At 45.3% G+C, this 27,471-nt stretch overlaps 2 protein-coding genes across 5 annotated transcripts in view; one reads left to right on the forward strand and one right to left on the reverse strand.

Annotated features, from left to right (window-relative positions):
* Positions 1 to 1,477: 1,477 nt before the first annotated feature.
* On the reverse strand, positions 1,478 to 16,930 carry MRPL14 (mitochondrial ribosomal protein L14). 3 transcript variants are annotated; one of them, XM_038397633.1, is made up of 4 exons: positions 16,803 to 16,854; positions 8,800 to 8,835; positions 5,257 to 5,350; positions 1,478 to 2,015 (listed from the first exon to the last, which is right to left on the reverse strand). In XM_038397633.1, the coding sequence occupies exons 1-4, from the start codon at positions 16,837 to 16,839 to the stop codon at positions 1,649 to 1,651; spliced, it is 534 nt and encodes a 177-aa protein (XP_038253561.1). In that variant the 5' UTR covers positions 16,840 to 16,854; the 3' UTR covers positions 1,478 to 1,648. The 3 variants fall into 3 exon arrangements, with proteins under 3 accessions (XP_038253561.1, XP_038253562.1, XP_043367512.1); XM_038397634.2 differs by lacking the exon at positions 8,800 to 8,835 and having other exon boundaries at positions 16,803 to 16,930; XM_043511577.1 differs by lacking the exons at positions 8,800 to 8,835; positions 16,803 to 16,854 and adding an exon at positions 8,508 to 8,613.
* TMEM63B (transmembrane protein 63B) overlaps positions 16,902 to 27,471 on the forward strand; it is an 89,085-nt gene continuing 78,515 nt past the window's right edge. Inside the window, exon 1 of one of the 2 annotated variants that reach the window (XM_038395339.2) lies at positions 16,902 to 17,179. The gene's annotated coding sequence lies outside the window, so the exon portion shown is untranslated. The remainder of the gene's footprint in view (positions 17,180 to 27,471) is intronic. The other variant, XM_038395341.2, reaches the window with a different exon arrangement.

Below are 27,471 nucleotides of genomic sequence, written 5' to 3' on the forward strand. Positions count from 1 at the left end.
CAATGTTGCTTTTAGAACAACATTCACAGCAGCTGAGACTCCCTAAAAGTATCCCATGTAGTTCTGGGCCACATTCAACCAAAAAGGACTTCATACAATGCCTACAAGTTTGCAACTCCTTACATTATGGTGGAACAATAGCAAGCGCAGGTTCAGGCATCTAATCTAGCTGCACTTATCACTGTAAACCATCAGAAGTGGAGTTCCTATTGACCAGAGAATCACAGAAATGTAGAACTGGAAGGGACCTTGAGAGATCATCTAGTCCAGCCCTCTGCACTGAGGAGGACCTAATATAACTAGACCATCACTGACAGGTGGTTGTCCAACCTGGTCTTAAAAACCTCCAACAACATGGATTCCACAACCTCCCATGGAAGCGTACTCCAGAGCTTAACTGTCCTTAGAGTTAGAAAAGAGGCCCTTCCCTCTATCAAAGACACAACAGGTCTTGCATGGAAGAGTGACATAAACGTCCCCTCAAAGCAGGGAGGGGTTTGTTTGGAAGGCGACTGCTATCAAATGAGCTGGAAAAACTGCCCTCAGTTTAAGCTAAAGCTAGAGTCTTCTCTTCCCTTTCGCCACAAGGCTGAGGACCTGGAGAGCAGAAAGTGTGGAGGTGCAAAAAGAAACTTGAAAGGATTTAAAGGGAAGTTTTCTAAAAGAGACTGGGTCTAGTTTAAACTCAACCTTTGTGTTGTGTTTTTTTAAAAATGAAAAATATTAGGTTGAAACACACTCAAGAAACAGACTGAATATAAGCCTTCCCCAGCGGTGTTTGCAACTCGAACCCAGGAGCTAGTGAAGAGATCCAGAAAATGAAACTGACTAGTTATTTCCAAAGCCTTCCACTGGCTCACACATACATTTCTTATCCTTCCCTACAAGATCCTACTCACCTGAGTCCTGGCTTGCATCTCAGATCTTATCACATTGCCTCATGCCCCCATTTGTTTCCTCTCCAGTTCTCACCTCTTCACCTCATTTTGGGGTGCCTGCAAACATGGAGCAACTTCTCACTACCAATGTGAGCAGTCCCCTAACACTGTCCTCACTACAATCCCTCCTGAAGACCTGTTTTTTTCTGCAAGGTCCACAGAGACTAGCCTATCACTCAAATGCCTGTAGCACTCCAACATTTCATTTCAATCATATACTTTTCTCTGGGTCTCCCCCTGTGTCTTATCTGGGTCATTTAGACTTGCAAGATCTTGGGGGCAGGAACTGCACTTATTTGTGTGTTACTCATCACAAAACACATTCTCAACACGCAAGTCACCAGAACTGAGAAATGCAAAAGAGTAAAAAACCAGTATAAATGGGCAAAGCAAGTTAGAGTTTTAACATATTAAGTGTTAATGATCTTGGGTCAGGTTAACACCACAGGCAGGGAAGGGTTCATCTAAAACAGTTTGATTTTCTAACTGCATCACATCCTTTGAGATGGTTTTGCCAAAGCAATAAAAAAAAATACTCATTGTCTTAAAAATCTTTTATTCAGCTGTAGATCTTAATTCACGAGTAGAAGACAAGTCTCCTGACGAACCTCAATTCTCCTTGGATCCTCTTCTAGGTTAAGTGGAACCATGTGGAACACTTACTGTTTCAAAGCCCATGACACAGGACAGCCTGAGACCTTTCTTAGTCTTCACACTAAGTGCTGGGCAATGGCCAACACTTTAGAGAACTCTCCTTCGCGCTTCCGCAGTATCAAGGGTATTGGGGTTTTTATTCTAGTCCCTGTTGGGTTTCCATTGTCTTCGATGAGCACCACATTGTTGGAATCAAATCTAGGCGTCATGCAAGGGCCAGGCATCCTGTGACCTACAATTAAAGCCTTTTTCTTTTCTCCTTTGATAGCCAGTAGAATTTTATCCCCCACTTTCCCAACTCCAGTCTTGTTATACACATGGATGCATTTGGGCGGCCGATGGTACGGTGTGTTCCCCAAGGCACTGTTGTCCACCACTCGCACGCGGGTCAGTTTCTGTATCGCACTGCATGCTCCAGAGATGCTGGCAAAAGAAAAGTAAGAATGCTAGACAGAGCTTCTTAAACAATCCTTGGGGATCAAGGGCAAAGCCCAGCACAGCATCAAGCTGTTACATAAGCCAGTGATAAGGAGTCAGTGAGAAATACATACCATACTAGTGACACATCTACTGCGTGCAAAATGTTCTTTGAAAGTCAGGTGCTACTTTGGGTTTCACATACAATTTACTAAATGTAAATAAATTATTCATGCAAACAGGGAGTCAAAAGGCCACTCTACTCTGAAATGTGACTTTAAAACATGATGTTGTGGAGCCTCCCGTTGATTGCACCCTTTAAAACCTCCAGATGCAATGTGTTCAGTTTACAAGTGAAAGGATTTTGTTTTGTTTTTTTGGTCAGTGCTACAAACAGCACCAGGGATCTGAGGGCTTGGCTACACTTGCATGTTAGAGCGCATTAAAGCACTCCGGACGCTCTAACTCCCGACATGTCCACACTGGCAAGGCACATAGAGCATCTGGACTCTGCAGCTGGAGCGCTCCTGGTAATCCACCTCCACAAGAAGCATAAAGCTTGCTGCACCCAGGCTGAAACGCCCCAAGCTTGCTGCACCCAGGCTGAAACGCCCCGGTATCATTGTGAACGAGGTGTTGCATTACCACACTGTTATTGGCCTCCGGAAACGTCCCATAATCCCCTGAAGTCAAGTGGCCACTCTGGTCATTGTTTTGAAATCAGCTGCAGGAATGCGGATATCCCCTTTCAAAGCTCTGTTTCTGATAGCCGGTATGCTTATCTGCTCCAGGACATGGCAACCATTACTGTGGAATGCTGCTTTCCGAGAGTGGGGGGGGGGGCAGAGGGGCCTGCTGCTGTCTGAGTTTACAAGACAGCATGCTCACACACACTCATCCCCAAAAACCCACTCTCTCCCCCCCATACACACGACACATTCCCTGTCACACTCCACCCCACCCCACCCCACTTGAAAAGCACGTTGCAGCCACTTGCACGCTAGGATAGCTATCACAATGCACTGCTCTTTGTGGCGTTGCAAAAACTGCTAATGTGGCCACGCCAGTGCATTTGCAGCTGATGCTGTAAACAGTTGTGGCGTTTTCCCTGCTGCGCTCTCCGAGAGTGGTTTAACTCCCAGCGCTCTACATCTGCAAGTCTAGCCATACCCTGAGAATCAAGCTGGGCTCTTTGTTTCTTGCATGTCCTCATTAGTAATAAAGGTTCTGCAGAATAAATTCTCCCTTCAGAGACACCTGTGAAGTCCCACTGCCTTCCGCGAATGTGCACAGGTGTCACTTAGTAGAAAATTCTCTTCATGACTCAAAAGAACAGAGCGTGAGTTGGATTCTCTTAGCTATACTGGCTCCACGGGACTAACAAGAATAAAAAGAAGTACAAATGTGTTTGTTAAATCAGCAGATCTGATTCTGAATATACTCAGGGAGAACAGGGCAGATCTTTACAGTAAGGGGTCATTTTTACATGTTCACTTTTCAGAGTAGAACCTCACTTTAAAATAAGTTTGTTTTTTTTTTGAATTAGTTTTTAAAATATCAAATTTGAAGTGGTTTATTGGCCCCATTCAAAGAAGACCAAATCTAGGAAAGTCTCTCACCACTACAAGGACCCTGTTCAAATCCACTTCACCAGACCCCTTAGGCCCATACTGATCTGATTGCTGGTAGACATCAACCCAGTAGTTTGTTTCTGAATTACATAATGACCACTCAAAGTAGTTCAGGATGAAAGGCCAGCCTATCCACTCAGGTTCTTTCTAGTTTTATAGAGTATAAATTGTACAGTAACTAAATCACAACATCTAGATCCCTCACTCCCTCTTGAAGATGGGGAGTATGTGCACACAACTTTGCCCCCCTCCAGGCCTCTACAAGGAGTGGCACGCAAACTCCCTGGCTTATCAAGTGCAGCACTCACTTGTACCGATTTAAACAGAAATTGGCATTTCAAAGAGCAGTGCTGCACAAACCCAGAACAAGAAGACAGTCCCCACAGAATGGGTACAGCCTCATATTGTTAGCACCACATGGCTCCAGAGCCTCTCAGTTTCCCAGTTATCTAACATCAACACCTTTTTGTCACAATCCTTTTAAAAGTCTTGGGGACAAATTCTGCCCTCATTTACCCCAGTGTAAGTGGGAGTCAGTGGTCCTTATTCCGGATGTCCATATAAATGTAGCCCATGGCACTAAAGAGGGGAGGAACGAAGCTCCTTTTATAAGGAAATTGTCTTTATTTGCCTAAGATACACTGAGCCCAGATACTACAGTGATGGGTGTGACGTGAATGACTAAAAAGCGAGTCAATTTAAAACACTAATCCCCCCTGCAAACTAAGTTTCTAATCAATCCTGCAATGAGACCTGTGTTGGTGGCTCCACATACCCTCACAGAGCATATTGCAGGATCAAGGTCCTAAAGGCTAGTCAGTGCATTGCATATGTGAAGCTAATCAATAAATGCCTAGAGGCAGGAACAGGCACTTTAAATTAAAAAGAAAAGGAGTACTTGTGGCACCTTAGAGACTAACAAATTTATTAGAGCATAAGCTTTCGTGAGCTACAGCTCACTTCATCGGATGCACGAAAGCTTATGCTCTAATAAATGTTAGTCTCTAAGGTGCCATAAGTACTCCTTTTCTTTTTGCGAATACAGACTAACACGGCTGCTACTCTGAAACCTTTAAATTAAAAGTAAACAACGTATAGGACACTGTCAAGATACAAGAAAAGAATTTTTAAAATTATTTTTGGTCTAAATACCATACAATTAACACTAAAAGAATTCTAAGCATGTAACTGACTTTTCACCACATGGGGCTTTTTATCATCTTTTCTGCATTTCATTCAGCTGGCAACAGTAACAAAGCAGTTTTAACTTCTGCTCCGAAGCCCTGATCCTGCAATCAGATGGGCACAGGAAGACTCTGAAACCTACTCAGCACACAGGCACAATATCTGATCACTGGATCAGGGCAACAGCCAATATCACGTCTTGATTGTCAGGCACCAGCATACGCTGTTGTGTTTGGATTGCTTAAGCAATCTTTTGAATGGCTTTTCATGGACTGTAATGACAATTTTTCTCTTACACTGTTTTTATAGAATTAGAATCATGACCTTTTGTGTTTGACCTACTTAACAATGTCCCTTTAAATACAAAAAACAGTTTAAAAACAACAACAACAGGCTTTCACTAAAAGCTGCTCGCAGTATTTGAAAAGTACCTGAAGTGCCGCTGCTCGACCACTCTGTTTATTTGTGTTAACAGCAAGCCCAGCCGCCTACTCAAGAAAGCCATTGAGATTCTGGTAACAAGCTCTGCATGAGAAACAAGAGAATTATGGATTCTGGAAATTGGATAGTACTGATTTCAGTTTTTTAAAAAAGGTAAATCATAGGCTGGAACCCAAAAGACACATCTGGAATGTATAGTACATTGCACTGCTGGGCATACATTACTTGAGTACTGACAGCATCCTCAGCATTGTACAAACCAGAGCAACAGTCCTTGTTTGAATCTGACGGTCAGTACAACTCAGACATAACGCATAGGCAGCATGTTCAATATCATTGCAGTGCAGTTTTCTACTTAAGGGGAAATATATCATTTTAGTGCCTTTTCCCTCTTAATGCAAGCCATGTACCCATTTTTTTGGGAATTGTGGGCATGCATGGAGAGAACATAGTCACTATGTAAGACACTTTACTCGACCATTAACAGCTACTAAAATTCTCTCCAAAAAAAGGCCAAAGAAAATTCTGATTCCTTTAACGCAGGTTTCGATATAAATTCTGTGGGTTTGTGGATTGAAGGAGGCAAGTCACTATAGAACATGAAAGGAACGAAGAAGCTCCAACTGCCACTGATCAATGGTGTTCCAAATCTTAGCAAGCAGCAGGCATTTCTCAGCTTGTTTCTAGACCCCAATACTACTTCAGGCAATATTTCTTGGCCTGCGGTGCCCACAGGAAACAATCTCCTGTAACCTAAGTAGTTCTTTCTGGAGCCACAGTTTTGAGTAGTATTGCTATTCTTAACTCCTTGCAGCATTCCAACCTCATTATAGCCTTTTGTAAAGACTTGGGCAGGAATTTATCAGATACCAAAATGTTAACAAAACTAGATTCCCTGACTTTCTACAGGGCCTATATTTTAGGTGCTTCTATTTCTTTGTATCTATGACCATACAGATTAACTGAACTCTTTCCAACAAGGCTCCCTTCTGCCTCTCTCCTTCCTGAAGTAACCCTTAAAATACAGTTGCCACTTTTCTTTTAGCCAGTTCTGATAACCTTGGGGCCATGTTCTACATACTGGCACATTTTAAGGACTATCTGAAAAAACCTGCCGCAGCACTTCTGCACCAACACTCACACAATATAGCATGTATTTTTAACTGTGCTGCAAGTGGCCTCACGTGGGTAGGTTTTGAATAAGAGGCTTACCACATTGGAAGTGTGATTTTTTTGTGGCAAAGAAAAAAAGCAAAAGAAAACCTCGGGGGGCAGGGGGGGGTGAAGAGAACAGAACCTGGAATAAATTAGCAATATTTCTTAACATTTTGCCCGAGTTCCCCTCCACTATTCCTAGGGTGACCATCTTCACTGCCAAAAAGGATGTGTTTTTATAGCAAGAGCGCTAATACATATTAGCGATCTCACTGTGAAATACTAGCAAAAACAAGACTCTGTAGTTTTTACTTTTATGTAGCTAGGCAAGCTCAACTATGGCAGGGAGATAAAGTAACTTTCCCTAGCTACATGAAGGTTAAGACTATGTATGCCTTGACTCCATTAGGATTTTACAGCAAAATAGCTTCAGTTACCTCACCGTAAACAAGCACAACTTTCCTGGCAGTGAAGAGAGAGATTTTGTCCTCAGTTTTGCTAACACTCCTATATATGCTTTATTTGACTAATGGAAGCAAAACTAAGCACATACATGAGCGTTTACATGTTACTCTCACTACCTCCAGAGCCTGTGTCTAACACAAGCCATGGATCTTTCCGACAGATTGCATCAGTGAGAAATACCAGTGCCTGTCTGCCCATTTCCTGTACCATGCTGTCTACTTAAATTCTAAATTTGCTATTCTTCAGCAACAGTTATCCTTCCATACGAGGATTATGTCTGCCAGGGGAAAAAAGTCATTGATGAGACTTCAGATGGCTGAGGGGTCCAATCAGTGCTCTACAGGTTTTTCCATATATACGGCAGGTGGTTGTTTGGAGACAGCACAACTGCTGGCCGGGATGCTGTACCCTTTCCTTCCTCCTCTGCCATTCCTCAGCCTCTTGAGCAAGGCGACTCTCTTCAAAACGGGCTGAGGCTTGATGTATGATGCAAGCCATAGCAGTCTATTGGCAGCCAGCTCTTCCCAATTCGTGGGGTCAATGCCTCCCTTCTTAAGATATACTTCCAGGGTGTCCTTGTAGCGTTTCCTCGGTCCTCTTACCATAACTGGTTAAGCAGGGCTGTTATTGCCCCCAAACCTTTTTTCCATCTATCTTGCTGTGATCTTGATTCTTATTCATGACCTTTCTTCTGGAATTGGGATTGAGTATTGCATGGACGACGAGTTCTTCAACTGCGGTGTCTTCATTCTAAAACTAAGGTCACCAGGACTGTTATTACTGACCGTCAGTATGCTGACGACAGTTCTATCCTCGTGCACACTGAGGGTGACTTGCAGTCCAGATCTTTTATCAGGTGCCTATCATAGCCTGGAACTTTCCCTCAACATTGGGAAGACTAAGGTTCTCCACTAGACTGCCCCAGCACAAGTTGCCCCCCTTCTCCCACAAATTGTCATCAGTGGTGAACTCCTGGAAAACACTGAGCATTTCACTGGATATTCACTGGCTCACAAAAAGCCCTTGGATATTTCTAACCCCAAATCCTCTGTGTGGAATGAGATTACGCAGCCACTGACACAAGATAGCTTCTGCTCTGTTAAAGTGGACAGTGTTCAAGAACTTTGTGTGATCAGTATTCCATCTTTATAGCAATGCTGAGAAACTCTTCCATCCCTCTTCCCCATCACATTCCACTTGCCTTAACTTTCCCTTTGAGCTGAAATGGCCCCACAATTCAGCTCATGCAGTGAAACACACTTTGCACTTAATACTGTATGAACAGTAAATCAGATATTCAATTTGTTTGGCTAATATCAGCATTTCCAAACTTCCCAAGGAAATGAAAATTTAGACCACTGGCAGCAAGAGCCCAGCAGATAAGCTGTTTTTTGGTCTATTGTATTGGGTGTCAGACACTCCCAAGTTTAGACACAGCTCCAATATACTCTGTGTAGCCTTTAAGAAGTCATTTATCCTCTCTGCCTTAGTGTCTCCATCTTAACTCCAAGGGGCAGATTAATTTTTTACTGTCTGTATGGCGGTATGTGAACGCTAAGTATTAAAAGCCTGGTTTAATGCTGGTTTAACAGTCATTATAAAGCACTAAAATCCATCCCACCAGTTGCAGCACAGAACACTTCAACACTCCAGAGAGCTGTTACCACATGCTGGCAAATCTTCAAAGTGGACCAGAGTGGAGACAACAGCATCTGGCACATTCTATTAGAGCAGTAACCGCAAACGTGTGAATAACAAATTAACTTAGTTTTCTTCTTAAGTTTGCTTTCCAGTGTCATTTCTGTCCATGTTTCGGCGCTTTGTGGTGCGTTTGTAAGAGGTTCTTCCCAGCTTCTCTCAAGCCTTATACAATGCAATTATTGTTCCTTTGGGTACTTCCAAGAGCCACTCACCTGTAGCTGCGATTGCCCAATCAGCACATGAGGGTGCTTTATAATATTGGAGAAAGGAAAGAGAATATTACTGTTTAATATTTAAATATTAACATTCTTCTGATTGTTGACTCATTCGTGCTAGTACAGAAAAGGCCAGTTTTCATGTAGACTAACATTTGTACCATCTTTGTCACGGCCACTGCCCAAAACTAAGACTCGAGATAGCCACCAATCCAAAAGCCAATTTCATACATTATAGAGTTTATATGACAAGAGGTGCTTCTTGTCACAGAAATGATCACAGCACTGCAACACAGCAACATGTCTAGAGCACTTAAACGATGTCTACACGTTAAATCCATCCTTTCTAATTTAGGTCACATGGCTGCAGCTAAACTCTAGCAATGACTTTTATTTCATATTGAGAGGGTCCAACTCTGTAAATCCAAGACCTTGAAGCTCTTTTACCCATCTTCCCCCAATCTGACCAATTTTTTTTCAGAATAAGTTTTAGGAAAAAAAAAAAAAAAAAAAAAAAAGAAGTTAATCAAATATTCGCTCACCAAAGTGACACAATTCCTAGAAACAAATACTGATTAAGTCTGAATGTGCAATAACCCACTGCAGTAAACATTCCATTCTCAAGTGTATTGCAGCATTCTCCCCACTTCAACAGGCCTTCAGCAGACTTACACAAAGCTCAAACACTGCACAGAAAGAGGAACCGTTCATTGGTCACAAACCACTGAAGGCTATTTATGCACTGTAGCATTTTCAAGTGCCGTATTAAAACCCCCTCTCCACGAGGCAATAAAGATGTGTTTTATTAATTTTGCAAATGCATGCGTTTTCCAACAGAAGCAAATACACTACAGTTCTGGAATATTCCACTCCACTGAACAGAAAGTGGCCAACCCAGAATATTTTATCTAACACGCACGGGCTGTCTCATTAACTAGTATGATCTGAGGACATCTTACCACTAAAATAATAGCAGTGACCATGCGTGTTTACTCCCAAAGGAAGCCAAACAATCCACAAGTTGCTGAGTACCTTCTTCAGGACTCAACCCACATGGGAAACAAGACTTGAGTCTTCAAATTCTCTTAACTTCATTTGTGAGTCTGCCAATAGGAAAGGTGGCCTTCCTCCCCCCCCCCCACTTTAGCAACATGTTGCAAGACCACCTCTCCCCTCAACTCCATTTTGGGTGATAAAACCTTAATGCCCATTGCAGGTGTACTCTGTATAGACAGTCACCGTGATTACTACATACATTTCTAAAGCTCAATTCAAGTGATAAAAGCACCCAGAGACAAATTGGAAAGCACTCTGCAAAACTGTTTACTAATGGCACATTAGCTCACTATAGGATTAAAAGAAATTTTAAAACAAGAGGCCAGAACATCCACTTTTAAGGGACACAATTAACTTGAAATGTAGTCAGTTTTAAAAATGAGTTAACCACCTGCTTCCAAGTCCCCTGGGAATGTTTGTAGTTTCAGTCACATTTTCCTATTTATAACTTTTTTTCCTGTCCCCTGTTACTAGGTGAAAGGGCAAACACAGAAACCAACTAAATACAAAATTGCTGTTAAATTCACAAAACACAACAGAAAAACCAGGGGAAAATATCTTTCTCACTCTTAATTGTAAAAAGAAAAGGAGGACTTATGGCACCTTAGAGACTAACAGTTTTATTTGAGCATAAGCTTTCGTGAGCTACAGCTCACTTCATTGGATGAAGTGAGCTGTAGCTCACGAAAGCTTATGCTCAAATAAATTTGTTAGTCTCTAAGGTGCCACAAGTCCTCCTTTTCTTTTGCAAATACAGACTAACACAGCTGCTACTCTGAAACCACTCTTAATTGTAGCAATCTTATCTCAGTTAGTTTAGCAGGGTCTAGCCTGAGCAGTCTTTCAAACTGAGACTGGAAAAAAGTCAAATTCTGGGCACTAGGACATACAGATTTGAAATGATTTCTTCATTCATCATTAAAATGAAGGCAATGAACTCAAGATGATATGCACAATGCAAATGTCTGAACCTGCAGCAGCAGTGTATGGTTTATTTATAGAATGTCTGCCAACCTGCTCTACAAGAGCCAACTGTGAGCTATAGGGGCGCAACCAATTCAGAGTTTTCTTCAGAAATAACGAGATGTGATTAAGAGCTTGTGTGTATTAAAAACACAGGAGATATTCATTACAAAGGCATAATTGGTTTTACATTAATGACAGACTATAGAGGCCAGAACTCACACAGAGGGACTTAATTCTTCTAGAATTCAAGTTTTATTACTAGGACTGATTACTAACCAGAGTATTTATTGGTTCAAGGCAATAACAGAAACTCATTATACCTGTGTTTTAAGAAGGAACAATTCTACTTTTGCATAGTTTCCAAGTGAATCACAAGAATTTCGAATTGGTTCTCAGGATCATAATTAACCAGGGAAAAAAATAAAGACACTGAAGTGTTCCAAATTGAAATTCAGGCCTTTCTTTTTAGTGCTATAGATGCCTCAAAACCTTTTCATAGTAAAATTCCCACTAAAACCTTTTGGGAGTGCAAACATTAACCTGCATTACTGGATTTTGCTTTCTAGTCCCCACAGAGCGTGCACATGCACATATATACACCTCAAATCTCAAAACAAACTTATCTCTTTTAAAGATTAGTGAGATCTAGTGGACAGAACAAACAGGAAATCAGAAGACTGGGTCTATTCCCAGTTCTACCACTGACCTGTTATCCAACCGTGGCTGTCTTCATAGCAAAAGGGGGCGGAGGTTGTTTACCCTGAGATAGCTAACTGAGTCAGCTGTCTCAATGTAAAATCTTGGTGCAGACCAAGCTAGTTTTTACTCTAAGGTAGCTAGTTGAGGTCAATCCCAGGTCGGGGTATAGGGCTGACCTCTACTGGCTACATCAAGGTAAAAGTTATCTGTGCTTTGTCTCCACTGGGATTTTACTGAGAAATAGCTATCTTGATGTAAAACTGTCTTCGTCCATTTCACCTTAGATTCTTTGTGCTCGTCTTCACCAGACATTTACCACCTTGCATTAACTGCCTGCGGGTATGTCTTCACTGCAGTTGGCCCAGACATTTACATGGGTGCTGCCCCAATCCCCTCCTATCAACATACAGAATCCTGTCTCCCAAAGTTTGGTGGTACTTTCAACACAGGCTAGCTGGCACAGCTGGAGGTATGAGTAAGAATCTGGGTTCCATTTTCATTCAGGCTGATAGCGCTCAAATGATTTAATCCTCCCTGCAAAGCGTGTGAGCTGATAGTCCTCTGATGCCTTCTCACAATTCCCTCCAAAGGCAGACAAATTCTTCCACAATTCATTGGGATGGAATCGGACAGGCTCAGCATACTACAGCACAAAGAACCATGTGGCATGGCCCCAGAAGTCCTAGTGATACACCCACGTGAGTGCAGCACTAGGGAGGGCACAGTAATTTGGGTATGGCTTTGCACTGTGGCTGCTCACACCCAGGTTAAGCTAACCAGGGTACTAATCAACCTAATTAACTCTGCATATCCCAAAGGTTGTTACAAGGAGGAGGAAGAAAAAATGTTCTCCTTAACTTGTGAGGCTAGGACAAGAAGCAATGGGCTTAAATTGCAGCAAGGGAGGTTTAGGTTGCACTTTAGGAAGAACTTCCTGTGAGAGTGGTTAAGCACAGAAATAAATTGTCTAGGGAGGTCAAGGAACCTCCATCATTGGCTATTTTTAAGAGCAGTTTAAACAAATACCTGTCAGGGATGGTCTAGATCCAGCCCTATGATTCTATGAATTACCTGAGGCCAATGTTTCTCACCCTTTCAGGCTGGTGGCTCCTTACTTAGAGGGGGTATTTAGAACTCCTATTCATTTACTAAAAAGAAAAGGAGTACTTGTGGCACCTTAGAGTCTCTAAGGTGCCACAAGTACTCCTTTTGTTTTTGCGAATATAGACTAACACGGCCGCTACTCTGAAACCTATTCATTTACTGTAAGAGTAAAAATGCACTGATGCTAAGAAGACTAAACATAAATAATGTTTGGGGAGGGAAGTATACTGTACCCTGAAAGGTGTGCCAGGAGTGAGGGAGCAAGTTTTTCTTTGCATTAGACTGCAATAACATTTTCAACTACTTTCCTGAAGGTCACATCGTTTGAGAAACATTGCCCTTTGTTGATCCTTAAGAGTAAAGTCCCTAACCTTTGTTTGCCAGAAGCTGGGAACGGGAGACCAGGGATGGATTACTTGATGATTCTCTCTTCTGTTCATTCCCTCTGAAACATCTGGCATCGGCCACTGTTAGAAGACAGGAGACTGGGCTAGATGGACCATTTGTCTGACCCAGTATGGCCATTCTTATGTTCTCAAGAACAAATTTTGTAAGTTGTAATACACGTGGTGTATAGGAGCCAGACTACTGAAAGAGTCTAGCCTAGACATACCCATTGGCTGACTTTTCTAGTTATATTGTAAGCTTATTGAGGCAGGGATTGGCTATTATTATGTCTGTACAGTACTAAAATAATGGCCGCCGTTTTGGTTGGGGACTGGAGGCACTAGTGTAATACAAAAGCATAACCAGGATGGCCTCACCAAGCACTATCTAAACCTGAGTTAAGTGTCCCTTGAGCTCCAGAAAGGTTACAAGGACGGGCCATGACAGGTGTAACTGAGAGGCTGCAGGGTTTAGTACAGGTTTCAGAGTAGCAGCCATGTTAGTCTGTATTCGCAAAAAGAAAAGGAGTACTTGTGGCACCTTAGAGACTAACAAATTTATTAGAGCATAAGCTTTCGTGAGCTACAGCTCACTTCATCGGATGCATTTGGTGGAAAAAAACAGAGGAGAGATTTATATACACACACAGAGAACATGAAACAATGGGTTTATCATACACTCTGTAAGGAGAGTGATCACTTAAGATAAGCCATCACCAGCAGCAGGGGGGGAAAGGAGGAAAACCTTTCATGGTGACAAGCAAGGTAGGAGAACTTGTGGCACCTTAGAGACTAACAAATTTATTAGAGCATAAGCTTTCGTGAGCTACAGCTCACTTCATCGGATGCATCTGTTTTTTCCACCAAATGCATCCGATGAAGTGAGCTGTAGCTCACGAAAGCTTATGCTCTAATAAATTTGTTAGTCTCTAAGGTGCCACAAGTTCTCCTTTTCTTTTTGCGAATACAGACTAACACGGCTGCTACTCTGAAGCAAGGTAGGCTAATTCCAGCAGTTAACAAGAATATCAGAGAAACAGTGGGGGGTGGGGTGGGAGGGAGAAATACCATGGGGAAATAGTTTTACTTTGTGTAATGACTCATCCATTCCCAGTCTCTATTCAAGCCTAAATTAATTGTATCCAGTTTGCAATCCCACCATCAACCTCAGCCTGGACCAGTCCACACAAGAGATCCACTTCCTGGACACTACGGTGCTAATAAGCGATGGTCACATAAACACCACCCTATATCGGAAACCTACTGACCGCTATTCCTACCTACATGCCTCTAGCTTTCATCCAGATCATACCACTCGATCCATTGTCTACAGCCAAGTGCTACGATAGAACCGCATTTGCTCCAACCCCTCAGACAGAGACAAACACCTACAAGATCTCTATCATGCATTCCTACAACTACAATACCCACCTGCTGAAGTGAAGAAACAGATTGACAGAGCTAGAAGAGTACCCAGAAGTCACCTACTACAGGACAGGCCCAACAAAGAAAACAACAGAACGCCACTAGCCATCACCTTCAGCCCCCAACTAAAACCTCTCCAACACATCATCAAGGATCTACAACCTATCCTGAAGGACGAGCCATCGCTCTCTCAGATCTTGGGAGACAGACCAGTCCTTGCTTACAGACAGCCCCCCAATCTGAAGCAAATACTCACCAGCAACCACACACCACACAACAGAACCACTAACCCAGGAACCTATCCTTGCAACAAAGCCCGTTGCCAACTCTGTCCACATATCTATTCAGGGGATACCATCATAGGGCCTAATCACATCAGCCACACTATCAGAGGCTCGTTCACCTGCGCATCTACCAATGTGATATATGCCATCATGTGCCAGCAATGCCCCTCTGCCATGTACATTGGCCAAACTGGACAGTCTCTACATAAAAGAATGAATGGACACAAATCAGACGTCAAGAATTATAAAATTCAAAAACCAGTTGGAGAACACTTCAATCTCTCCGGTCACTCGATCACAGACCTAAGAGTGGCTATACTTCAACAAAAAAGCTTCAAAAACAGACTCCAACGAGAGACTGCTGAATTGGAATTAATTTGCAAACTGGATACAATTAACTTAGGCTTGAATAGAGACTGGGAATGGATGAGTCATTACACAAGGTAAAACTATTTCCCCATGGTATTTCTCCCTCCCACCCCACCCCCCACTGTTCCTCTGATATTCTTGTTAACTGCTGGAATTAGCCTACCTGCTTGTCACCATGAAAGGTTTTCCTCCTTCCCCCCCCTGCTGTTGGTGATGGCTTATCTTAAGTGATCACTCTCCTTACAGTGTGTATGATAAACCCATTGTTTCATGTTCTCTGTGTGTGTGTATATAAATCTCTCCTCTGTTTTTTCCACCAAATGCATCCGATGAAGTGAGCTGTAGCTCACGAAAGCTTATGCTCAAATAAATTTGTTAGTCTCTAAGGTGCCACAAGTACTCCTTTTCTTTTTGCGAATACAAACTAACACGGCTGCTACTCTGAAACATGGGGAAATAGTTTTACTTTGTGTAATGACTCATCCATTCCCAGTCTCTATTCAAGCCTAAGTTAATTGTATCCAGTTTGCAAATTAATTCCAATTCAGCAGTCTCTCGTTGGAGTCTGTTTTTGAAGCTTTTTTGTTGAAGTATAGCCACTCTTAGGTCTGTGATCGAGTGACCAGAGAGATTGAAGTGTTCTCCAACTGGTTTTTGAATGTTATAATTCTTGACGTCTGATTTGTGTCCATTTATTCTTTTACGTAGAGACTGTCCAGTTTGGCCAATGTACATGGCAGAGGGGCATTGCTGGCACATGATGGCATATATCACATTGGTAGATGCGCAGGTGAACGAGCCTCTGATAGTGTGGCTGATGTGATTAGGCCCTATGATGGTATCCCCTGAATAGATATGTGGACAGAGTTGGCAACGGGCTTTGTTGCAAGGATAGGTTCCTGGGTTAGTGGTTCTGTTGTGTGGTTGCTGGTGAGTATTTGCTTCAGATTGGGGGGCTGTCTGTAAGCAAGGACTGGCCTGTCTCCCAAGATCTGTGAGAGTTGTGAATGTGTTCTTGAGACAGGAAAGGAAAACAGAGACTTTGTGCTTACAGAGGACAGGCTAGAAGACCATGGAGGGACAGTCAATAGGTGGACCGCTGGCCAAATCCAGACCACCAGACACTTTTGAACAGACCCTGAAATCTTTTCATTGACTTTTTTTTTTTAATCGTTATTTTCCCTGGAGTCTGGAAATTTGGACCCGGACAAAAAAATAATTGGACGACCCCGATCTACAGCGACGCTGCACCTACAGTAAACGAGGGTGCGCAGGGCGCTGTGCAGAGGAAGATGCAGCCAGACTCGGGGGTGGCCTCGGCTGGGGAACGAGTGCGGTTTAAGGACACATGGCGAGAACCGTCTCCCCCTCGCAGCCCCCTGCTGTGCACCACGCCGGCAGCCCGGGGGGGGGGGCGGCAGCAGCAGCGGGCCATGGCCCACCCCAGGCCACAGGCGGCCGGGCACCGCCCCGCCACCGCAGCGCCCCGCACTAGTTGGGAAGCCGCCCGGTCCCCCGGCCCTGCCCGGAGAGCGGCGGGGTCCCAGCCGGGGCGGGGGGGGGGGCGGCTCTGGCTGCCCCGCGTGGCGCAGGGAACGGGCCCCTCCCGGGGCGGTCACTCGAGGAACCCAGGAGTCCGGGGCTCCCCCCACCCCGCCCTCCGCGCACGGCAGGGGGCCGGCGGGCGCCCCGCTCCCCCCCAATCACTCACAGGCAGCGGGCTCCACGGCTCGATCCGCAGCGCGCATGCGCAAAAGGGGGAGCCTGTGTGGGCAAAGAGAGGAACGATCCGATCGCCTGAGGAGAGGGGGGGGGGCGCATGCGCATCAGCCACTGGCGGCGGGCAGCGCCGGAATAGCTCCGCCCGCGCAGGGAGAGGCCACGCCCCCCTCGCGGCGTATCTCCTCCTTGCTCTTCCAGCTGAGCCGGGCGGAGGCTGGAGCAGGAGATTTAGCGGGTGTGGGGCCGGGGTGCCTCCCGTGTGCGCGTGCGAGTGCGGGGCCACCCTCCCTGCTTCGGAGGGGCCAGCTGGAGCCCTTGGGGAGTCCAGCAGAAGGAGCGGGGGGCCGGTCCGTGTCTGACACTGGGGTAAGTGAGCAGCCTGGCAGACACTGCATTGCAATGGCTCGTTCCTTTCCCCTCTCTCCCTCCCTCCCTCCGCCCCCCGCCTTTCTTCCCTTTGCTGCTGCAGCAGCAGCAGCAGCTCCAAGAACCTGTCTCCAAGGCAGCCTGGAAATGTGAATGTCTCCCTCTGTGTTTCGGAGTAGCAGCCGTGTGTGCACCTCTCCCCACCCGTGGGAACGGCTCTCTCCTTCCCCGATCCAGGATCGGTTTCCAATAGATCTGTGGGGGGTGCGTGTCGCTCAGCCCGCCTGCCGGGCTCCGGAACAATAGACGCGGGATCGCTAGGGAAGTGGCTCCTGCAAATGCCCCGTTTGCCTCTTGTGTGATTTCCCCCCCCCGCACACACACACACACACACCTTTGCGGAGCCCGGCAACGGGCTCAGAGGCTAGGATACAGGGTAGCCAGGGCTGCCCGCTGACACACACTAGCCTCATCGCAATAAACACAATGACTCATTCACCATTTCTGTAGCGATTTTTTTTATTTATTTATTTTACCTGGCCTAGCTCTGCCTCCTTGCAGTTCCCTGACTCTCCCCCAATGTCAAAAGCAAATCGCCAAGGAGGAAACGTTGTATTTTCATGCTATTGACGCTGGATGTTAGTATTGATACAGGTTTCACTGTCCGTGTGTGTGTGTGTGTATCAAGATGACAAGAGGAGGCTGAGTGCTGCTTTATTGTTCTCCCCTTTTGATGGGGTGGGGTAGCGTGATGTGATGTTGGTTCATAGTGCTGCAGTTTCCTTCTCCCTGACGGAAGGTGTAGTTGAGGGAAGTTGCTTCATGCTACAATCCCACTCCAGAGTGGCTCTTCTTTGGAGATGGCTCTGCAGCAGCCCTTCAAACTGCAACAATATTCCTGGGAGAGAGGCCTGGAAGATCCTGGCTCTGGAGGCAAAATCCACCATCGTCCTCCTCAGTCAAAGTTGAATCCACCCTGCATCTTCAGGGAGCTAAAGGACTTCCTTGCTTCTGTCCAGTGGCTCATTGTCTGTCAATCAGTCTGATCTTTTTAATGGTGCATAGCTGGACTGAAAAGGCTCTGAGGCAATGTGAGTGCAGCTAACAAACAGCTGGGTCAGCTGGGATCTCTGTCAGAGACCTGACTCCAAGGCACCAGAGATTCTTTCCTCTGTCTGGTTTGGACTCTATGGGGCAACTATTCTTCTCAGCCCAAGTAAGAGTGCAAGGAAATTATTTTACCTTAAGCTAGATTACACCTGCTAAACCCTTTATCTGCTGCATACTGACCTCAGCTATTTCCTTGCTTACTTCTCCCCACCCCTTTCACTAGTGCTTCACCACCACCGCTTCCTCCTACTCACTTTCTTCCAGGGTGTCTTTCTCCTGCTGCTCTGCTATAAATAAAAAGTTGCCTTAAAAGCAAAGGAGGCAACTAGCAGAGCTGGGGTGTGAATCCTGAGCTGCTGCCATTCCTGTTTGTTGTGACTTGAGAATTGTGCATTTTAACCTCCCTCCTTCCATTAATGATAGCAACATTGTCTAATTTTATTCCAAGTCACGGTGTGCTAATGTGGGTCATCATCTCATGGTGTTGACCTGCTCCTCTCCCCTCCCCAGGGATGAATTAGCTAATGTTGAGCCATGTACAGTACCAGATATGTGCACAGTATTATGTATTATTAAATGGCTTGGAGTTGAAACCCAGCTTGGTTCAGATTTGTCATTCTGGATGCAATTTATTCTTTTGACATTGTAAACAAAATACTAAAAGACTCGAATTTTTAGTGAGCAATAAAATAAAAGTATTTAGGGGACATCTCATGGCCCTTCTGGCCACAATGTATTGGAAAATCGCTTAATATTTTTAAAACAACATTTTTGATGCTGAATTATAACATAACCTACATGTGTATGGCCTTTTTGAAAGGTAAGGGGGAGCTGATGAAGACTGAGGGGCATGAATGGCGCATCCAAGAGCCTTGTGGGGCTCTTAGAACTTTGATGTGATTGGCTGGCAGTTTTCGTACAGATGGCATTGGTTCTGAAATTAGTGCTTTCTTAACAACAGTGTGTCTCCATCCTACTAATGGGCTGAACTGTACAAGAAGTGTTGGAGCTTTGGCTTAAATTGCCTCTTTGATTTTATTGCCATTAGCATTTAAAAATGTAAATCACATGGTATCCCCATTTATCTAATTACCAGTCCCTTCTGTGTGGAGATTCTAACAGTCAAGTATATATTATTCACTAGTTCTCTAGCTCCATTTAAACAGAAAAATAATAAACATAACCCTGGCCTCAAAGAGCTTATAATTTAAAGCCCTCGTTCTACAGTTAGATCCAAATGGAAAAGGAGTACTTGTGGCACCTTGGAGCCTAACAAATTTATTTGAGCATAAGCTTTCGTGAGCTACAGCTCACTTCATCCAATGAAGTGAGCTGTAGCTCACGAAAGCTTATGCTCAAATAAATTTGTTAGTCTCTAAGGTGCCACAAGTACTCCTTTTCTTTTTGCAAATACAGACTAACACGGCTGCTACTCTGAAACCAGATCCAAATTGGGATACCTTTGGACCTGCATGACATGCCATGGGTTACAGTTTCAGGACTATACTTAGTGGGGTTAGAATGCGTAAATATGTATGTATGTAATCAGTGGAATCTTACAATATTTCTGCAGCTACAAAAGTAACATTAAAACCATATTCCTGATTAAAAGCTGATGCCTATAGCTATCCCATAGGACCCCCCTCAATGATAAATTACCCAAGTGACGATCATAGCATCTTATCCTTTGCATTTAGCATGATGTAGATCCATATCACTTGGAGGGGACCGAACCCAGTTGTGACTAGGGGGAGTATTTCATGTTGTCAAATGGAGTTATGATGTACCTATGCCCCTGACAGCTAGTAAAATGAAAAAGAGGTGGGTTAGACCATTTGTTGGTTGTGATAGTTGACATTTCCCTGCAGGAGGGCAAGGTGTCTGCTTCCCTTGAAGGAACAGCTGTCAGGCTTGGTCTCATTGGCTGGTGACCTCCTCCTAGTGACAGACAAAAGACCTGTACAGTGCAGTGTCCTTGCTGTCTCAGTACCCTAGACTTGGATGAAAGTGAGTGGGCTGAAGTTCAGCCCTGGTAGGACAGATGATGCTGGTGTGTCAGTAGTGTGGAGGCTATAGTGAAAGTAGCTCTTGCCCCTTCACTGAGGGAGGTTTTCAATCTGTGGGTGCTTTTGGGTCCCTGACTGACCACCATGGCTGCAGGATAAAAGCACCTTTTTTCATGTATCTCTGTCTCTCTGTTTTAGAGTAGCAGCCGTGTTAGTCTGTATTCGCAAAAAGAAAAGGAGTACTTGTGGCACCTTAGAGACTAACAAATTTATTAGAGCATAAGCTTTCGTGAGCTACAGCTCACTTCATCGGATGCATTTGCAAATGCATCCGATGAAGTGAGCTGTAGCTCACGAAAGCTTATGCTCTAATAAATTTGTTAGTCTCTAAGGTGCCACAAGTACTCCTTTTCTTTTTGTCTCTCTGTTGAGTACTCGCCACAGTTATAGAATTGTAGGACTGGAAGGGACCTTGAGAGACCATCTAATCCAGTTCCTTGCACTCATGGCAGGACTAAATATTATCTAGACCATCCATGACGGGTGATTGTCTAACCTGCTCTTAAAAATCTCCAATGATAGAGATTCCACAACCTCCCTCAGCAATTTTTCAGTTCTTTAACTACCCTGATGGATAGGAAGTTTTTCCTAATGTCCAACCTAAACTGCCCTTGCTGCAACTTAAGCCCATTTCTTCTTGTCCTAGCCTCAGCGGCTAAGGAGAACAATTTTTCTCCCACCTTGTAACAACCTTTTATGTACTTGAAAAGTATCATGATCCCTCCAGTCTTCTCTTCTCCAGACTAAACAACCCCAATTTTTCAATCTTTCCTCATAGGTCATGTTTTTCAATGTTTCATCATTTTTGTTGCTCTTCCCTGGACTTTTTGCAATTTGTCCACATCTTTCCTGAAATGTGGTGCCCAGAACTGGACACATTACTCCGTGCTGATACAGTCTCAACTGGAGTAGAGCAGAAGAATTACTTCTCGCGTCTTGCTTACAACACTCCTGCTAATACGTCCCGTAATGATATTTGCTTTTTTGCAACAATGTTACTCTGTTGACTCGTATTTAGCTTGTGGTCCATTATGACCCCCAGATCCCTTTCCACAGTGCTCCTTCCTAGGCAGTCATTTCCCATTTTGTATGTGTGCAACTGATTGTTCCTTCCTAAGTGGAGTATTTTGCATTTATCCTTATTGAATTTCATCCTGTTTGCTTCAGATTTCTTCACATTTCTTCAGTTTGTCCAGATCACTTTGAATTTTAATCCTATCCTCCAAAGCACTTGCAACCCCTTCCAGCTTGGTATCGTCCTCAGACTTTATACGTGTACTCTCTATGCCATTATCTAAATCATTGATGAAGATATCGAACAGAGCCAGATCCATAACTGATCCCTGTGAGACACCCTCTCCCCACCGCTGATATGCCCTTCCAGCTTGACTGTGAACCACTGGTAACTACTCTCTGGGAATATTTTTCCAACCAGTTATGCATCAACCTATAGTATCTCCATCTATAGTAGCATCCATTCCCTAGTTTGTTTATTCTTGCCTCGGGCTTTGTGGATTGGATTGTTCTACTATGCTGTGCATGGGGCTGGCCTTGAAAGGACCGGTTGCACAGAATGTGGCTGTATTAGCTAGAGAGGACATTACACCAGTTTCCCCGAAGATGACATTGGCTTCCTCTTCCATTCCAAGTACAATTTGAGATGTTGATATTGCTCTATAAAGCTTGTGTGTGGAATGGGTCCTGGCCACCTGGGAGACCTGCCTCTCTCCCCAAATGTAGCATTGTGACAACTGACAGCAGCTGGGGACAAGCCAAGATTGGGGTCAGGCAGATGTGTAGAGGTTAGGGAGAGGATAATAACACTTCTAGAGCCTCCAAGAGTCTTGAAGCACTTTGCAAAGGTAGTTAAGTATTATTCCTGTCTTGCAAGTGGGGAAACTGAGGCATGGGGGGTAAAGGACTTGCCCACCATTGTACACCAAGACAGAGCCAGGGCTAGGACTCACTCTGCTGTCCTTCAGTCCTCTGCTCCAACCACTAGGCCAGTGATGCTCAGACAGAGGCTCACAAGCTGCAAGTGGCTCTTTAATACGTCTCCTGCGGCTCTCTGCAGCATGATAGTAAAACACAGTGTGATTTAATTATTAACCAACCAGGATACTTTTACTATGTTATTAACCAACTGTAGTTGTTAAAATAATACTTGGTCAGTCATTTTGCTGTAAGAATAATATATATAACAGAAATATTTCCCATTACACTATTTAAATAATAATATACAGTATTATAGTAAGTGACACAATAAATTCACACTACCGTGGCTCTTATGGGTAATGTTGATCGCTAATTTGGCTCCTGACCCACTAAGGTCTGAGTGTCACTGCGTGTTGCTTCTTCCTACCCAAAAGCAAGTCCACTGGGGGATGTAAATGCCACACAGAGAATCTGGAATATGACTGTGGGCAGCCCACGGTCTATTGCTGGTTACAGAGCTCCCAGCTGAATGGAGGACTAGTAGTGAGGAATGTACTGGGGTCATATATGGGAGGGGGGGGAAGAGGAGCTTAGAGTGCACGTTACACTGACCTGAAGCCCAATGCTGATATGTATGTCTCTGTGTCTAGGAAACACTGATCTAGATATACAGTACATGCTGTACCAGGAACCCTTCCCTCCCCCTCCCCCCCCCGGCCTGTTCTGCTTGATGAGGCAGTCTATTCCACGTCTTAATCTAGGTGGATGGTCATTGGCTGTTTGGGAGGATCGTCCATTTCCAGTAATAGCTCATAGTGACCAAGTGGTTTGTGTTAGTTCTGGTCCCCTTTAGGACAATGTATCCTGACTTCTGCAGATGCCTCACCCCATGACTGGAGAAAAATCTTTGAGACTACATTGCAGGGATAAAGCCCATCTAGTCTAGCTACAGGTCACAAGGTGGGGTTTAATAGCTTTTTATCCCTCTCTAACGTTTCAGAATCTGTGCAGAGAGCAAGCCATTCAGCTAGTAACTAACTCCCGGAGGACTCCTTGCAAACCAGAAATAGCAAAGCATTAAGGATATTACCTCTAATGACGGCAATTAGCTCATGTCTTACCTAGAAAATGCCTTTTCCTCTCTAGATGAATATACTCTTGTCACTGAGGGAGGGAGTCTATTCTGCCTTAGGTTTCAGAGTAGCAGCCGTGTTAGTCTGTATTCGCAAAAAGAAAAGGAGTACTTGTGGCACCTTAGAGACTAACAAATTTATTAGAGCAGAAGCTTTCGTGAGCTACAGCTCACTTCATCGGAAATGCATCCGATGAAGTGAGCTGTAGCTCACGAAAGCTTATGCTCTAATAAATTTGTTAGTCTCTAAGGTGCCACAAGTACTCCTTTTCTATTCTGCCTTAGCCATCCAGTTAGCACTGGTGGGAGTTGTATGGAAATGAAGCACTGAAGAGGGTAGGGGAGAGATCCCAGTGGGGGTGGTGAGTAGATTGTTTTACACAATGCTCTGTGTGTTTTGTTTGTGTTGTAGTAAGTAACCTTGGAAAGAACTGAGACTACAGGATTTTCTGAGTATTTTGGCTGTTAGCGCTGCAGTCAGGAGATCTCTCCTGGGCTTTGCACGCTGGTACCTCTTCCCCTTTGACAAAATATTGCCAACTTCAAACATCTAAAAATCATGAATCAGATACAAAAATCATGGGCATTTTAAAAAATGTTGGATTCTGAGCCTTCATGGTGCCCTCGGTTTACGTTTCCCAGCTTTTCTCTGCAGCCATGCGACTAGAAGACTTTTACAAAAAGAGAGAACTGAGATTCCCCCCTTAACACTTGCCTCCAGGAGCTGGGGCTTTAAGAAAAACACCAAATACCATGAGATTTGTGATTAAGCCGTAACGTTGGCAGCACTGAGTTTTGTCCAGTGCTAATTATGCTTTCATGGAGCCAGGCTGAAGTGCCTCAGGCTGCAGGTAGCCTCATGGAATTCTCCCACAGACCATAGTGCTACCTTCAGCTTTACCGAGATACAGCCTGGGAAGAGTGCACATCACAGCATGCAGTGCTCGGTCTTCATCCAAACAGCCCGGATGGCACGTTGCATGCTGGGGCCCATATGGTATGCCTACACTGCAAGGAAATTAACACCTGCAGCTGGCCCTTGTCCGCTGACTTGGGCTCATGGGGCTCCGGGGCTGTAAAATGTCAGTGTGGACATTGAGGTTTGGGGCTGGAGCCTGGTCTCTGGAACCCTGCAAGTGGGGAGGATCTCAGAGTCCAGCCTGAGCCCAAACAATCTACATCGCATCCGATGAAGTGAGCTGTAGCTCACAAAAGCTTATGCTCAAATAAATTTAAATTTTAAGGTGCCACAAGCACTCCTTTTCTTTTTTGCGAATACAGACTAACACAGCTGGTACTCTGCAACCCCTGTTTAGTTACCAGTCTCTGTTTGGGAGCCTCTTCCCCCCACTTAGTTAATTGCAGGCCAGCAGTGATTGTGGTTCCAAAAGCCAGTTTGCATATCAAAGGATCTGTGAGCTCTGGAATCTGATGCCTCCCCTCCCACCATGGCTTACTGGAGTTTGGGGTAAATCTGCCCCAGTTTTTTCTGGTTGGCAGTCCTGGGAGAGCACAACCCCCTGAATTGCATCTGTGGCCTTTAACAAATGTATTGTTAAAGCCTATCCCCTGTAAAGCTGTCTTCCAAAACATGGGAACAAAACAGATGAGAGCAAATCTAAACATAAGTCCTTGGTGCTACCCCTTTAAGCAGGAAGAGTCGCTCCCTGGGATCCCTTCCCCTAACTTATCTGGAAGCTGTGTCATTTGATTGCTAGTCCTTCAAGGCCTTGCATATTTCTGTGAAGTGCCTCCGGCAACATGGCATTAGACAAATAATCAATAAACAGGCTGGCCAGAGGCCAGAATCTGCCCTTCTTTTCCCCCTGGGCCCGTGTAACCTTGTTCTTGTTTCAGCCCAAGAGCTTGGATGTTTTATTTTAAAATGTGTGCCAACCATGCCAGCCTGCATCTCTGTCCCTATGGTAACAAGCCAGCAAACACAGCCCTGGACCCCTGTGCTGTCTTGACAGCAGTGAACGCCCCCCCGCCCCATTGCCCAGTTGTCCCAAACGATCCTGCTTGGCTCCACACTCGCGAGCAGACCCTATAACAAACTGGTATGCAGCCAAGCCCATTTTGCGAAGAATGGTTTATTTCCTTGTTACTACCAGTTTGCTTAGCATTGCATGGTGCATACAAATCCAGGCAGTGTCTGCCCCAAAGAGCTTTGCTAAGGAAGCAAAGTCCAGTGTTGAGCTTCTAACTGGGAAAAGGGAACTGGAAACTCTGATCAGGAGTGGGGAACTAAATGATGGGAAATCCTTGGCCAGTTTCTGATCTAGATTTCGGTGAGGCTGTTCGCAGGATGCTGTTAGAACAGATGGCAGCTGGAATTTCTGGGGATGCCTAGCAGGAGGCTGGTGCTCCCAATGTGTGCAGTGCAGGACGTCGTCTTGCCCTCGGCCCGCTCCTGTGATCTGCTGGCTGGCATAGCCAGGGCAAGGAGAGAAAAGCACAAATAGGATCCAATTCTTGATGCATATTTTCTGCTCTGTATTTTCTACATGGCTTGCTGACCATAGGAAGGAAACTGAAGGCCTGTGGAAAGCTGGAAGTGAAAGGACAGGATTTCTACCCCTGAACAGGCTCTGCAGATCCCAGATTGTGCATAATGGACTCGGAGGGTGGAAGGGGGAAGGTTGCCATTCTTAATGGTGCCAATGCACTTTCTGTGAGATGCCATGTGAAACCGAGCAGGTCTGGTCAGTGCAGAGCTGAATCTCCTGCCTTCTGCTGTATCTGAAAGGCTTGTGGATGGGATGGGCAGCAGGAGGAATGTATTCCAGTGCAACAGCTGAATGGGCCCAACTGTCCCCACCTCAGACAGCTCTGATCTGAGACAATGGAGATACCGCAGCTCAGGGAACTGGACTGGCTGATTGGTGCATCTTCAAGAGAAGCTTTCCCTTTCAGGCTTGTGCACACTTGCAGGAAGGGGACCTGAAACTTCCCAGCAGTGCAGCTCTGAGTGTGAGTAGAGGCGCGAATGCGGTACAGAGGGCTTTACCAGGGGACAACGTGCTAACTTTGCCCCATGGAAGCATCCTTTTCCTCCCTAAAGAACGGGAGTGACTGAGTCAATTAAGCTTAGGGTTGTCAGGCATTCAGTTTTCGACCAGAACGGCCGGTCGAAAAGGTACCCTGGTGGCTGCGGTTGGGGCTGTTAAAAGTCCAGTCAACAGCACGGTGGGGGCCCCAGGCTAAGGCTGGCTCCCTGGCTCCACGCAGGTCCCAGAAGCAGTCGTCAGGTCCCTGCAGCACCTAGGTGCATGGATGGCCAGGGAAGCTCCACATGCTGCCCCCGCCCTGAGTGCCGGCTCCGCTGTTCCCATTGGCCATGGTTCGCAACCAATGGGAGCTGCGGAGGCGGCACCTGCGGGCGTGAGGGCAGCGCGCGGTGCCTCCCTGGCTGCCCATGCACTAGGTGCCGCAGGCCCTGACGACCGCTTCCTGGGAGCTGCTGTAAGCACTGCCGGGACCCCGCACCCTGCCCAACACCCTGCCTTAGCCCTGAGCCCCCTCCTGCACCCCAAACCCCTCATCCCTGGCCCCACCCCAGAGCCCATACCCCCAGCCACAGTCCTCACCCCCTTGCACGCCAACCCCCTTCCCCAGCCTGGAGCCCCCCTTTCAACTTGTTCTTGTCCCAGAGTTAGTCTGGGCATCCGATACTTGTTTCAATGCAAATTAGCAGCAGGGACTCCATGACCCACAGTGTAAGTGCAGAATTTTGTTCTCCATCCTGTAACGTACCATGTTAATTCCTCTCCGCTCCATAATTCCTCTTCACATGCACCCCCATCATACAACCTCAAACAAACCTAGCAGGCGGTGCTTGAAGATTTATTCCTGCCCTTCCCCAGATACGCAGAGATAGCCCTGCCTTCCTCTTCCTCCCCCTTCTCCCCCCACCAACCTCCTTCTAATGTATGAATGAGTTTAGAGGAGCCCCACTTGTGAGTGTCACTACTTTAGGGGAAGGGGATGCTCTTCCTCAGGCACTGTGCATGGCCATGATCCCAAAGGCTTGTTGCATCAGCACCAGA

The sequence above is a fragment of the Dermochelys coriacea genome, chromosome 3, assembly GCF_009764565.3.
Source record: "Dermochelys coriacea isolate rDerCor1 chromosome 3, rDerCor1.pri.v4, whole genome shotgun sequence".
Taxonomy (NCBI): Eukaryota; Metazoa; Chordata; order Testudines; family Dermochelyidae; genus Dermochelys; species Dermochelys coriacea.